Here is a 16,054-nt window from a genome sequence, read left to right as displayed (position 1 = left end):
CTCGGCGAGCTCGGCGACGAGGAGGCGGGCTCAGCAAGAAGAATAACGCGGTGGTGGTCGTGGCTGCTGTGGATGGCTGTGGGTGGCTCGGTGGTTTCTGAAATTTGGAGCTTGGTGGCAATGGTGGGTGAATGGCTGAATGCACTTGGAAAGGGGAAAGGGAAAACTGATTAGGGTTAGTGGGTTACGCGTTACGCCTTTCTCTTTTTTTTAAAAAAAAGCCAAAATGACGTCGTTTGGCATCTCAAGTTGCAAACCATAAAACTCCCAAAAAATCGGACGATTCTCCCGGTTCGTCGGTTAACCGCCGGTTCGACCGATTTTTTCACCGATTCTTTGCCAGTCGATTTTCGATGTTATCCGGACTGGATAGGTGACCGATTTTCGGTTATTCCGGTTGAACCGGCCGATCCGATTCGGTTTTCAGAACCATGGGTAAAACATTTTAAATATCACGTTAGGTAGTCAGCCATTAAAAAGTCTAACGAGACGGTCATCAATTTATCTCCCGAAGTCATTAACGATTTTGTAACAAAAATAGAATAAAAAACTAACATGAGTCACAACTGCTAAATTGGGAGACTAAATAAAGTCAAAACTTTGAGTATCAAATTGAAAAGAAAATGACATATGACTTTTTAAATACTAAATTATCTTTAACGAATTTTTTTTCCTATCATAAGAGAAAATAAAATAATAAAAATAAAAGATATAAATTAAAAAAATACATAAAATGAGAATAACAATATCAAATTTAGAAATGACGTCACTTTTTTAATATTAAACCAATTTAAAGCTAATTACTGATCTGAAATGGGTTGGCAATTTCCTATTTAAAAGTCAATAAAATAAATACATTTTCGTCTATTTTATTTGTCTAAATGATCACGATTTAATGCGTTGAATTGACTTATTTAATAATCGTAATTATTACCATGATAAAATTTAATTAAAAGTTAACATTTGAAATTGGTTTATCAAATATTAGATGTTTTATTAAATATTAAATAGTAAAAGTTGGATTTATGCTAGATCTTTAAATCCTTTTAAGTTTATTTGGTTGAAAAGTAAAGCAAATGAAATGAAGATGTATTATACCTCAAAAGGAGAAAGAAAAAAAAAAGGAGAGGGGTTATATCTCTTGAAAACATAGTCAAGATATTTTTGTGCACTAAATTATATATTTTAATTTTTTTAGGGTATTTTTTAATTCGGATAGTCAATAACTAATTTTTTTTAAATTAGAGTTTTATTTAAGAGTTTGTTGGTGGTCACTAGATTACTGCATATACACGATAGAATTTAAATTTTCAACATTTATTTAATCAAACTAGTAAATTAACTATTAGACTATGTCATGTGGGTTAATTTTCTTTCTCTTTATTATAAAAATTAATAACCAAAACTAAAATGCCTTTGTAACTACAATATAAATCAATACAATTGATCATTGGAAGGAAATATTTGGCATCTTCACCAAATTTATTATTGGTTATTGAACTTTTTGAGGAGTAAAATATATAATCTACTATTAACTTTTTCCCTTCATTTGATAAAATATTATTAATTAATATTATTAAAATTTGGTGATCCTGATTTATCGAAATGATTTTCTTAAAAACAGATTTTGTATCTAGTATTTTAAGAACATATTTATTTAACTTTTAATAAAAATTTTTAAATATATTGATATATTAGTATTTTAGTGATTTTTAATATTGATCTTAATTATAAAAAAAATATATAATTAAGATCAACGATTAAATTATAAATATTTTTTATTTATTATTCCTTTTTAAAATTAAATAAAAAATTATTACTACTTTTTAAAATCTTAACGAAGTACCCGAAACAAAAAGACAAATTTGGCACCTGACCTCACTTTACAAAACCGATGACAAAATCATCATGGGGAGTTGTGTCCTCACTATCTACTGTTTGCATATCATTCCATGTGACATAAAAACGTTAATCTCAAGTACAGGAGGAGATAAAACCTTTTACAGTTCTTTTATGACTAAATTATGGTGTTGAAAAGAAGATATAGTTTCAAAGATTGAAAAAGAAAGGAAAAAACTCAAACATAGTTGATAAAATATCTAGGAGTTAATTAGTCCTAATTAGTAATTACCTCAATTTGCAAATTCTATTTACTATATCGGTATTTATGTGATTGTGTCCAATATTTTTTATTAAACAAATAAAAGAGAATTGATGGTTTGGTAATTTTGTCACATTTTATTTTTTATTTAGAGATTTTTTTACTGTTCTACTTTTCAAAATTCTTATAATTTGTGGCTTTGTGCCAGAATTTATTTATTTACGAAATGTACTCGTTTTTTTTAGTATTAAAAAAGAGATATATGCAATATTCTTTTTAAAGATACAATATACAGGTAACATCTTACAATCTTAACATATAGTAATTACTTTTTTTAAAAGAATCACCTCTATTTTTTTTTGGGTGACTAAAATCACCTCTATTTATGATTTCTAAGAAGAATAGAAGACTCTCCTAAATTAAAACAAAATATTTTTTTATCTTCTATTTCTTAATACATTTTTTGTTTTTGTCTCACGACCATAGGATCTACTATTGAAAATCATAAATAATCTTTTGCTGGTTTATACCAATGGATGTGCCAGTAGATTTAGAATTTAAAACAAGGAAAAATAAATTCCCAATACTTAATTTAAGGGAATAATATAGTCCCTCATCCATAACCACGTTATCTAATCTGCATCTTAATTTTAAATAAAGTTTATATAATACATTAGAAATCACAATACCAAACAAAAGAAAACGCTCAACAGAAGTTAGCTGAAATGATTGGAGCGCTGTGTGAATTTTATTGACATCGTCAATTGACCAAACTGAGAAGTGTCTTGAAAATGAACTCCATTGTTTACTAACTCATCTTGCGGTGATCTAGACTTCCACGACTAACCATTTGTCAATCAAACAATCAATTAAAACAAAAACAAATAACATAATCTTCAAGAAAATTGCTTCATAGTGGGGAAAAAGAAAATCAGTGTGCGAAATTATAGGTGACAAAAAGTAATTTTAGTCTTAAACAGTCTCCTAATTTGTTATTTGTTATAATCCATATTTAACAAACTGATCATATTGCATAGAATTTCCGATCTGTAAAAATCAATTCATCAATCACTCATATTCATATTTTAAACTTATTTTTAATGTATATCATAAATTGATAAGTCATATATTAAATTAGTCTGTAAATTTTTTTTATCAATAACTCATATATTCATATTTTAAACTTATTTTTAATGTATATCATAAATTGATAAGTAATACATTAAATTAGTCTGTAAAAAATTTTTAGTGAAACATTTTAGTTCTTAACAAATTTTAATTATTAAATCAGTCTCAAACTTTTATTTTATTAAACAAATTAATTTTCATATCAAATTATCGAGTATATAGATATGCTAATTAAAGAATGTTAAAATTTTTTAAGAAGCATTATACTTTTATTAAGTAATGACATAAATTAATTTGTTTAATTTTTTTAATCAAAATTTGATGTGAGATTGTTATAACAAAATAAGCGAGTATAAATTGATTTAGTGATTAAAATTATCGAAGATTAAACTGTCTTGTTAAAATCTTTAGAAATTAATGTAAATATTTGTCTAAATTGGTAATTGTGGGAAGGGGTAATTTACTTGGTGGGTCGCGGGAGCACGAAGTAACATGCAGGGCACCTAATCAAGCCGTTGATGTTGCAAGAGTTGCAGTTTCTAATCCCACTCTCCATTGAATAAACCTTGTGGCTCCCAAAACACTCGTCGCAAACCACGAATCTCATCCCTCCACAGAATTCGCACGCGTACGGCTGCGACCTCGGCAGCCGTTCGATCATTCGCTGAAGTTCTCCGCTCTCGTATAACCGCCGCACGTCCTCGGCGCCGCCAACGTACACGCCGCCGACGAACACGCACGGAAGGAGCATGTTGCTCCGGCGGCCGCCGCCGAGGAGCGCATGGAGCTCGTCGCGGAATCTATCGTCGATTGAGACGTCGCGCTCGTCGACTGCGACGCGGAAACCGCGGAGGATGGAGCGGACGGCACGGCAGTCATCGAAGGTGCGGCGGACGATGCGGAGGCTAGTGTAGTAAACGACCACGGAGCCGGCGTCTGAGTCCGGCGGGAGTGGCGGAGAGGTGCGGCGGACGGTGGTGACGGTGGAGCGTGAGGAGAAGGAGCGGAGGAGGGAGGTGGTTATGCGGAGGCGGCGGAAGATTGATTTGGGTGATTTGGGAGAATCAGGTTCGGGTATGGGTTCGGATTGGAGAAGGGTTTCAATGTCTTTGAGGGAAGAGCAAGAAAAGCCTGAGGACTTGGATCGGATAAGATCTGCGGGTCGGGTTTTACGGTGTGATTTCAGCCATGTGGTTGGCCATATGGTCATGGTGCTTTCAGGTTTGTTAGTGATAGTGACTGAAGAGAGAGAGAGAGAGAGCCGTACGGAGTGGGTACTGTAGAGTGTGATTAGTGATGTAATGAAAAAGACAGAGGGGATTAAAAAGAAGTGTATGGGAGGTAATATTTGGAATAATTATGTCATTAAAGGAAGGATGACATTTCGTCGTTATTAAAATATCACTACAATATGAAGTTATTTTATTTTATCCTTCATTTTTGCTTGCTTTGCTTGTTCACGTTTCGCAGTAGAGATTGCTGCATTTTTTGTGCGAGAAGATTTTGGGAATTTTATCTGATTTTTTTTTGTAAGGTTGTGAAACTTAAATTGGACATAAAATTGTTTAAGCCATGGATTTGAAAGTTTAATCATTTAATCAAAATTCAATTAAAATAATTAAATTGTGATAAAATAATATTTATAAGAAATAATAAATATACGCATAAAGTAAAAAAATATAAATATAAAAAATTATTTTTATGTGAAGTTGATAATTAAAAATAATTAAATAATTAAATAATTTTTACTTATCAATTTTACATAAAAATAATTGTAGATAAATTTTTGTTTAAATATAAATAATTAAAATATGTTTTCATGATTTACTAAAAGTATTATATATATATATATATATATATATATATATATATATATATATTATAAGGCAAAAATACTATATTTTATTATATTAAAATAGATTTAAAGGTTGCACGATAAATGTTTGTTGCTTACATAATTAATTTTTTTTTGTGACTGCTCACATAATTAATATGATATTTTATTAATATGGTTGATAATAAAAAAAAACTAAGAATTTAATAAGATATATAAGTCCATATTTAGTTCTCCCATCTATAAATAATATTAAGTGAAAAAAGATTGAGATAAGAAAAATTTTAACTTTTATTTAGTTTGTTTAACATATAATCTTTTGACATTTATCAACAATGAGAAATATATACTTGATTACACATTTTTATTGATGAGAATTGTAAGCTACATAGTAAAATTCTTAATTTTTGTTATATATATATATTTTTTATAATAGATTTGAGTTGTCTTATAAAATTTTTGTACTTTTATATGAGTAAAAAATTGATAAAAAGATATTTTTTGTTACTTTAAACACGTGTATCATCTAATGACACTTGTTTTGATCATTTGAAAAATATTTTGGATGTGCATGATTTATTTACTATATGTCACAATAACTTTTTTTATGTACGTTATTTTGTTCATATTTTAATCTTATTGTTTAAGATAGAATCAAAGTAGCCCATAATGCATTGGATAAGATTATTTGGAGAGCATTAAGCATGTGAAAAAAGCTAATAGTAGAACAATTAAATTTAAAGAGTGTTTATATCCGATATCGAGAAGCTTAAATATACAATTACATTGTGTATACTTGTTACAAATTTTTTGTTTCCTCAATTCTAAAACTATCTATATTAAATTATTAAAAAAAGAATTAAAAACATAAAAACATACTTAAATTTATGAGTATAATTAAGAGAATTTAATTATTTAATTTTTTTTAACTAAAACTTTTTATATCTTTGACAAAGTTGAATCGTAATTCTTTTGATGGAAAAAATGTTGCTGAAATGACTTTTATCTGTTAAAAATTAAAATCTTAAAGTCGCTATTTATATTTGAATATAATATCTATTAAAATTTAAAATCCAAATAAAATAGTATCTCTAACTTTATTTTCATTTAATTTCAAATAAAAAATAATAATAACTTAATTAATCACAATAATCGAGATTACTATTATATAAGTCATATAATGTAAAATAACTAATTTGTGGCCAACGAACTATAACTCAAATGATATATATAGTCTCTCCATCCTTACCTAGAAATCTCGCGTTCGAGTCTCACTCCTAACTTTTGAAAAAAAAAACTAATTTGTTATTATATATATTTTTAACAATCTCTCACTTGAACTATACATATATGTTTTCCTGAGATAATCACATGTTATAAAATTTATGTGTACATCTGAATGCTATTTTTCTTATTACTTTAATAATTTAGTACGTCTTATATATCAATTATGAAATTATCGCAGCTCTTATCACATTAGTGTCGCGACAAAACCACAATGATCACTATACTAATATACTTAATAACATATATCAAATTTGGATGAAAAAATTTAGAAATTACATGCAAAATGATCTCATGCATGTCTATTTTCAACTGGTTTACTTTAATCAATTTTATGAGATCATGAGTCAAAGTGAAAACAAAATTGAATACTTTATTTCTGTAGAAATATCTATATTCATAAATTTATCTAAATGTGAGCATTCAAATGTATACTTCTACTGAAATAATATATCATAAAATGATATAATACCCATATAAATAGTATCTGAGTTAATACTCAAAATGGCCCCTGAAATTTGACCCCGACTCAATTTAGTCATCGAATTTTCAATTGGCTCTAATTGTACCATAAAATTTTGACACGTGCCTCAATTTGGCCCTTCAGTCATTTTTCGTTACCGAAAATCTGACCTGACAATTTTAATTGACACCTGACACTGTAATGGTTAGATGACATGACCAAATTCTTCAAGACATCAATTTAATCCCTCACAATTTGAACATAAAATCTAGCCGTCCCAATTTTCTAAAATCGTAGTAGTTTTTTCCAGAGTTGGAAATGATGTTGGGGAGTAGCAGCCAAGACTCAGGTAGTTCTAGTAGAGCTCGTTCGCATGGTGGCTGGATAAAGAACGCACACCATGACAGAGGTGGGAAGGTTTCGCATTGGTGCGGTTGTGGGTTGCAACCTATTTTTCAATGGTCTGAGACGGATTCAAATCTAGAGAGACCATTTTATGGATGCCCTAACTATAATGTGAGTTGGTTGAATTGTTGTAACTTGATTCTGTGTCTCATTTCTAAAATTCTTCTTGATTTTGTAGTTGTTCTTCTTTTTAATTATTTTTGGATTTTGGTATTGTAGACTACCGATAAGAGATTATGCGACTTTTTTAAATGGGAAGATGTTGAAGAGGAAGAAGGCATAATTGGGAGAAATAAAACTCCAATTAATGAATATCATTGAAAAATATCTTTGGGATAAAAAATTAGTGCAGTTGAAGCTGAAATTAGAATCTTAAGGATGTGAAATATTATGTTGTCTGTGTTTGTCTTTTTTTGGATTTGTGATTGTAGCATATGGATTAAATGGGATGAAATATATGTAAATGTGATATCAATTATGTGAATGAAATATTGTTACGTATTTGATTTTTTTTATAGAGCTGAAAGTTGATGACAAAATAGAAATGGGATTTTATGTTCTCTTGGGTAATGATATATCTAGTGAAAGTTGTTTAAAACTGAGATTATATGAAAGATGTATAAAATTTTACAAAAGAAGTTATAAAAAAACAAAAGATAGTAATTCATAGTGATTAATCATTGTTATCAGTGATAAGCAATCTTAGCACTAGCAGTATCTGTAACATACCACAATATCACACATAACACAGTTTCAAAATATCCTAGTCAAAACAGAATATCCTACATAACAGAGTCTCAAAATATCAAAAGAGCATAGTTTAAAATGGCTCTCTACAAAATATGTCCTACACAATTTCTTCCAGTCAACATTGTAAATAATATTCTATTTTGTTGTTGGTGGTGTGGAGCGGGTGGGGACGAATTTCATAAACTCTCTGCCAAGCATGCAGCTGTCTCAAAACTTGCTCATTGCATTGAGTCCACCTTGGAAGTTGTTTTTCTCTTAGATTGTAGCTTTTCAAGCCTTGTCACCTGTTGTGGAGGTGGAGATGGGTCTGATGGAGGGACCTAGTAAAATTTTTAATGTAATTGAAAATTAACATAACCCAATAAAAAAAAATCAATATATAATCAAATAGTATCAACCAATTGGATCTAACTAACATTTAATCGTGCATTATAAACTAACATAAACCAATTAACAGTTAATCAAATATTAGAAACCAATCATTACCTATTCTTGATTTTCTAGCTGTGAGTAAGTTGGTTAGGTGAGTTCAATCTCTAAAGCTAATGTATCATCAACAACTTGAAGTGGTGCTAATAGAGCATTTACAGTAATCTCACCAGCTTGTGTGTCAGCAGTAGCAGCATTTGCTGGGTCTGTAGTCTTTTTAGCCTTAGAACCTTTTGATATTACAACAATAGCTACTGCTGTAGTAGCAAGGACATTAGCAAGGTCATTAGCCTTCTTGTGAGTACAACTCTTCTTTGTGTGCCCTCTCGTACTACAATAAATATATGTGAATTTCTTGTATTGCCTTTTCAACTTAATTGAAGTTTTTGACTTCTTAACACCAGAGGGCTCTTCATCGGCATCCTTCCTTCTTTTTTTTTTTTGGTTATTGGCCTGGCTTTTTTCTCATTTTGGGTGCATGAGGCCTGTTGTGCTGACTTCTCTCCCAATGATCCCGCCATGGTATTGGATTGAGAGAGTGCCTGTAGGTATCTCAGGATTTTGATTAATTCTGGAGATGGCTGCACATGTATGGACACACGACATGCCTACAAAAACAAATATTATGAAACAGTACTCAAAAATCTATTTAATCAAATGGTATAAATAACTAGAGACCAATTACTAGTTAAACAAATAACAAGACTTAATTAAATACAAATCAGTCACTATCTATTTCAAAATCTGTTTAATTAAATGATAAAAAAAATAGGAACCACTAGTTAATAACAACTTTATTATCTATTATTTGCCAAAACCTGCAAGTGAAAATGCTCTTTCCTAAGTCAACGGCCATATTGGTAGGCCAATCCTGAATCTTTGATACTCTTCATCTCCACTCCAAACCGGTGTCTATTTTTGAGATTTTTTTCGAATTTTCTGCAATCTATTGTGTTGTATTGGTGGGAGTTTACTAACTTGGTGGGATAACTTGACCTTGTTTTTTACAATCGACCGCATCGTAAATATCTAAACCTCCTCTAACAGGGTGATTATTTGCTTAGCTCTGTATTCCTTGATCCTCCAGTTAAAAACCTCATAAGCATTGTTACAAATGTTGTCAATTTTTTTAACATGTCGGAAATATGCCATTGTTCATGCTTCTCTAGGCTACTTATCCAAGTATGCCCAAGCTTGCTCGTTAAATCTCGTTAACTTATCCTTCTTCTGATCAAAATCATAGCGAGTTGTTTTCCTAGAACACTCCTATAATAGTCCTCTATACTCCTACTCTTTTCACTGTTTGTTAAAATTCTTCTATAGATGTTGTTCCGAGGGTTACCTGAAACTGTAGGTCGATCTCGGTCGAGATCTTCTGTGTTGGTCGAAGCCGACGTGTCCGGCAGGTGTATAGTAGCCGGAGCTGGTGTGTTCGACTTGTGGAACTGAGAGTGCTGCTGATCCTTTATCACCGAAGGGTGGGGGGGTACCTGCAAGGGACTCCGATGCTTAAGTTACCAAGGGTATTAAGCAGGTCTTGAGTAGAATCAGAGTATGAGTTATACCTGGGTGCTCTAGTGTATTTATAATGGTGTAGAGTGACCTTCTTAGATAAGATAAGTTAGTTATCTTATCCTATCTTATCTTATCTTTTGGGTGAGGTCAGCTTATCTTCAAGGGAACCGCCCTTCTCCCCGTAGGCTTGGGCTGCCTTAGGATTTGGGGCGTGCTCCTCTATTTGGGCCCTTCTTTGGGTTTTTCTTTGACTTGGCCGAGCTCTTTGAGGAGAGGTCGGATTGTCTTGACCTGAAGAGGTCGGTTGCTTTGTCTGTCGAACATCCCGGGTCGAACAACTCGACCCAGGGTATGAACAGATGTCAGACACGGAATTTATGGTGTACATTGGACATGAGCTCCTTTACTACTGAAGCCAAACCCTAAACTAGTAGCACATGCAAATTCTATTATCGTGCCTCAAACACACTCCCCAAGTATATTAAATGACTTCAATCAGACCCTACAATTAACTTAATTGAACTCAAATCGACCACCCAAATATTTTAACTATACTAATAACAGTCATTGCAACAAACATCAATAAAATATATAAATACATTTATTCATTTATCTTTTACATGTCTGACATAAAAGCTCATTTGTTAGCCATGTAGTCACCCAAGTCATCAAGCAGCAGGTCAAAAAATCACTTCCAGTTGTCTTTAGTCTTGACATCAACAATTGCCCACGCAATTGGATTTATATGTTTGTTACCATCTTAAACCACTGCTGGAGGTATTTTTCCCCCAAATTGATCTTCAAGAAGGCTCCATCGAGTCCGATCAATGAGCGGCAGCCAGTCTTGAAACCCTTCTTACATCCATCCAGGCATACATACATTTTTTCAAAGATAGGATCCTCCCCTTGAAGATATGTACCAATCTTTACTGTTGAATCTGGGTTACTCTTAAGTAAAGTCTCTGCATAGTCTCTAACCAAACCATACTGAGTAGCTGCATCACTATAAATAATATTTCTTGCATCTGTTAGCCTCACTGTGGTTTAAGCTCGGATACCTCCTCAATTTCTTAACCAACTTGCCAGTAAGCCATCTCCTGTTGGCAGCTCTATTTTTGCTTATCCTAGATCATATGTGTTCATTATTAAAGGCCAGTATGTCTCCTTAGAATATCTGGATGCATAAGCAACCCATGGACATCTAACCATATCCTCATCTTCTTTAGTTGTCCACTAGCATATAGCTCTGACTCTGTAGCTCTTATTCCTTCTAAATTTAATCTCTATAACCTTCTGAATAATGAAATCCCTCACAAAATCCATAAATTCATTCTTGTTATTGAATTTCATTCCAACTTGAAGCTTTAGTTCACCAAATCGGCCACCCTCAGAAAAGATTGAAAATACATCATCAGCATCATCATCACTCCACTTCTCATCTGAGTTTGGGGAGAATTTTTAATTCTTCAGATTTCCAAGAGTCGTTTCCATCAGAATCATCGTGAATTGGATCATATGCATCATAAGATTCTTGGTTGTTTTTTTTGTTGCCCAATACTTGTAGCCAGTCTACGTCTTCATCTGAATTCTCTACAATAAGACTGGTGCACGAAATTGCAATCACACTTTTTGCAATCCGCACAACTAACCAGCAAGTGCACTGGGTCGTCCAAGTAATACCTTACGTGAGTAAGGGTCGATCCCACGGAGATTATTGGTTTGAAGCAAGCTATGTTTATTTTATTATTCTTAGTCAGGATATTAATTAAAATTATCAGTTGGAATTATTAGATTGGAAAAAATAAAAGAGAATAAAATCGTTACTTGTTGTGCAGTAATGGAGAATATGTTAGAGTTTTGGAGATGCTTTGTCCTCTGAATTTCTGCAATGTAATATTCAACTCAATTGTTTGTAAAGCACGTCTACGGCAAGCTGTATGTAGGGTGTCACCATTGTCAGTGGCTACCTCCCATCCTCTCAGTGAAAACGTTCCTATGCTCTGTCACAGCACGGCTAATCAGCTGTTGGTTCTCGATCATGTTGGAATAGGATCCATTGATCCTTTTGCGTTTGTCATCACGCCCAGCAATCGCGAGTTTGAAGCTCGTCACAGCCATTCAATCCTTGAATCCTACTCGGAATACCACAGACAAGGTTTAGACCTTCCGGATTCTCAAGAGTGGCCGCCATCAATTCTAGCTTATACCGCGGAGATTCTGATTAAAGAATCTAAGAGAAGCTCATTCAGTCTGATGTAGAACGGAGGTGTTTGTCAGGCACACGTTCATGGATTGAGGGAGGTGATGAATGTCACGAATCATCACCTCCTTCAAGATTAAGCGCGAATAAACATCTTAGATCGGACCATACACACGTTTGAGTGAAATAGAAACAATTGCATTAATTCATCGAGACGCTGCAGAGCTCCTCACCCCCAACAATGGAGTTTAGAGACTCATGCCGTCAAAGTGTATAAAATTCAGATCTGAAAATGTCATGAGGTACAAAATAATTCTCTAAAAGTTGTTTAAATAGTAAAGTAGTAACCTAGGTTTACAGAATATGAGTAAACTAAGATAATTGGTGCAGAAATCCACTTCTGGGGCCCACTTGGTGTGTGCTGGGGCTAAGACTAAAGCTATCCACGAGCTGAGGCTTTTCTTGGAGTTGAACTCCAAGTTATAACGTATTTTGGGCGTTCAACTCCGGATCATGACGTGTTTCTGGCGTTTAACTCCAGACAGCAGCATGTACTTGGCGTTCAACGCCAAGTTACGTCGTCTATCTTCGCGCAAAGTATGGACTATTATATATTGCTGGAAAGCCCTGGATGTCTACTTTCCAACGCCGTTGAGAGCTCGCCAATTGGACTCCTGTAGCTCCAGAAAATCCATTTCGAGTGCAGGGAGGTCAGGATCCAACAGCATCAGCAGTCCTTTTTCAGCCTAACTCAGATTTTTGCTCAGCTCCCTCAATTTCAGCCAGAAAATACCCGAAATCATAGAAAAACACACAAACTCATTGTAAAGTCTAGAAATATAATTTTTGCCTAAAAACTAATAATATTTAACTAAAAACTAATTAAAACATGCTAAAATCTACATGAAATTACCCCCAAAAGCGTATAAAATATCCGCTCATCACAACACCAAACTTAAACTGTTGCTTGTCCTCAAGCAACTAGATAAATAAAATAGGATGAAAAGAAATTAAGAAACAATAATATCTCAGAGTTTCAAGTGAAGCTCAGATTCTAATTAGATGAGCGGGACTAGTAGCTTTTTGCTTCTGAACAGTTTTGGCATCTCACTTTATCCTTTGAAATTCAGAATGGTTGGCATCCATAGGAACTCAGAATTCAGATAGTATTATTGATTCTCCTAGTTTAGTATGTTGATTCTTGAACACAGCTACTTTATGAGTCTTGGCCGTGGCCCTAAGCACTTTGTTTTCCAGTATTACCACCGGATACATAAATGCCACAGACACATAATTGGGTGAACCTTTTCAGATTGTGACTCAACTTTGCTAGAGTCCCCAATTAGAGGTGTCCAGAGTTCTTAAGCACACTCTTTTGCTTTGGATCACGACTTTAACCACTCAGTCTCAAGCTTTTCACTTGGACCTGCATGCCACAAGCACATGGTTAGGGACAGCTTGATTTAGCCGCTTAGGCCTGGATTTATTTCCTTGGGCCCTCTTATCCATTAATGCTCAAAGCCTTGGATCCTTTTTACCCTTGCCTTTTGGTTTTAAGGGCTATTGGCTTTTTCTGCTTGCTTTTTCTTTCTCTCTTTTTGGCATTTTTTTTTTCGCAAGAATTTTTTTTTCTGCTTTTTCTTGCTTCAAGAATCAATTTCATGATTTTTCAGATCATCAATAACATTTCTCTTGTTTATCATTCTTTCAGGAGTCAACAATTTTAACATTCATAAAATTCAATATAAAAAATATGCACTGTTCAAGCATTCATTCAGAAGACAAAAAGTATTGCCACCACATATAAATAATTAGAATTTTCCTTATTAGGAACTCGAAAAAAATTAAATTGCCTCTTTATTCTAAAAAATCTACTATTTTATTCATGTTTGATGATGATGAGAAAAATAAATTATAACTTAATTGAAAATAAAATCAAAATAGATATGCTAATTACTACTACTCTTATATAACTTCTAAGGTAAAATCCTATAATAATACTATCACAGAGTTAAAGCTAGAATTAGAACTTAACAACCTGTATTTTGGGAAGTAGATGTTCCTCTAGTCTGTGGGGTGCCTTCAAGAATTAATTTCTGACGCTTCAGCTCCCTTAAGTTCACATCCTTGCTCTTCCTGTTCCCTTAGGTGCCATGATCTTAATGAGTTTTAGCTCAGTGATCATGGCAAATCACACCAAACTTAGAGGTTTGCTTGTCCTCAAGCAAAAGAAAGGAAAGGAGGGGAATAGAAGGAGAGGCAGTTTCGAAAAAAAAAGATAAGATGAGTTGAAAAAGATATGAGAAGAAATTAAAAAGATTTGAAAAAGAATTGGATTGAAAAAAGATTTGTGTTTATGAATTAAGATACATTTGATATTTTTGAAAAAGGGATTTTAGAAATTAGGGTTTTTAGAAAACTAATTTGATTTGAGGGATGATAATTTGAAACATGTTTATGCAAGAAATCATGAATTGAAACATAAAAATCAGAAAATTTTTGAAGAAAAATGAATTTTACCTCCTCCCCACCATCCTGGCGTTAAACGCCCAAACGCTGCATGTTTTGGGCGTTTAACGCCTAAATGTTGCTTCTCCTGGGCGTTCAACGCCCAGCTGATGCATCTTTCTGGCGTTGAACGCCAGGAAGTCCTTTGTCACTGGGCGTTTTTCTGAATGCCCAGGATGCTGTCAATCTGGCGTTAAACGCCCAGAAGGTGCTTCTTTCTAGCGTTTAACGCCCAGATGGCTACCCTTACTGGCGTTGAACGCCCAGTGGGTGCTTCTTTTGGGCGTTCAACGCCCAAAATGTTTCTTACTGGTTTTTTTTCGCCAGTGAACTTCCAAATTCCCCTGTAGCTCTGTGAATTCAATCAATTGCTTTTTTACCTTGAAGATATTTTGACCTATACCTGTAAAAATCAACAGAAACAAATAAAATTAAATTTTGTGATTGGCTGGGTTGCCTCCCAGCAAACACTTCTTTAATGTCGTTAGCTAGACTATTATTGAGCTTTAATTAAGTCTCAGTTTTGAGCATTCTTGCTCAAAATTGCCTTCAAGATAATGTTTAACTCTTTGTCCATTAACAATGAACTTTTTGTTAGAGTCATTATCCTGAAGCTCTATGTATCCATATGGTGATACGCTTGTAATTACATATGGACCTCTCCACCGGGATTTTAATTTCCCGGGGAATAATTTGAGCCTAGAATTAAATATCAGAACTTTCTGCCCCGGCTCAAAGACTCTGGATGACAATTTCTTATCATGCCATCTTTTTGCTTTCTCTTTGTAAATTTTTGCATTCTCGAAAGCATTGAGTCTAAATTCCTCTAGCTCATTTAACTGGAGCAATCGTTTTTCTCCAGCTAACTTGGCATCAAGGTTTAGGAATCTGGTTGCCCAGTAGGCCTTGTGATCCAGTTCCACTGGCAAGTGACATGCCTTTCCATACACAAGCTGGTATGGAGAGGTCCCTATAGGGGTCTTGAATGATGTTCTGTATGCCCACAGAGCATCATCCAAGCTCCTTGCCCAATCCCTTCTACGGTTAATTACAGTCCGTTCCAGGATTCTTTTGAGTTCTCTATTTGAGACTTCAGCTTGCCCATTAGTCTGTGGGTAATATGGAGTAGCTACCCTGTGGCTAACTCCATAACAAACCAAAGCAGAGTAAAGCTGTTTATTGTAGAAATGACTGCCCCCATCACTGATTAATACTCTAGGGGTACCAAATCTGCTGAAGATGTGTTTCTGGAGGAATTTTAACACTGTTTTAGTGCCATTGGTGGGTGTTGCAATAGCTTCCACCCATTTGGATACATAATCCACTGCCACCAGAATATAAGTGTTTGAGTATGATGGTGGGAAGGGTCCCATAAAGTCAATACCCCATACATCAAACAACTCAATCTCCAAGATCCCTTGTTGAGGCATGGCATAA

General features: G+C 33.7%; 1 protein-coding gene across 1 annotated transcript; it reads right to left on the bottom strand.

The window, feature by feature from the left end:
* Positions 1–2,601: 2,601 nt before the first annotated feature.
* Positions 2,602–4,564, bottom strand: LOC130956441 (uncharacterized protein At5g39865-like). The gene is made up of 2 exons (XM_057883485.1): positions 3,694–4,564; positions 2,602–2,943 (listed from the first exon to the last, which is right to left on the bottom strand). Exons 1-2 carry the CDS (start codon positions 4,437–4,439, stop codon positions 2,910–2,912), a joined length of 780 nt encoding a protein of 259 aa, XP_057739468.1. The 5' UTR covers positions 4,440–4,564; the 3' UTR covers positions 2,602–2,909.
* Between the last annotated feature and the right edge of the window lie 11,490 nt (positions 4,565–16,054).

The sequence above is a fragment of the Arachis stenosperma genome, chromosome 10, assembly GCF_014773155.1.
Source record: "Arachis stenosperma cultivar V10309 chromosome 10, arast.V10309.gnm1.PFL2, whole genome shotgun sequence".
Classification (NCBI taxonomy): Eukaryota; Viridiplantae; Streptophyta; class Magnoliopsida; order Fabales; family Fabaceae; genus Arachis; species Arachis stenosperma.
The sequence above is the reverse complement of the archived record's forward strand: the minus strand, read 5'-3'. Positions and strand labels throughout refer to the sequence as shown.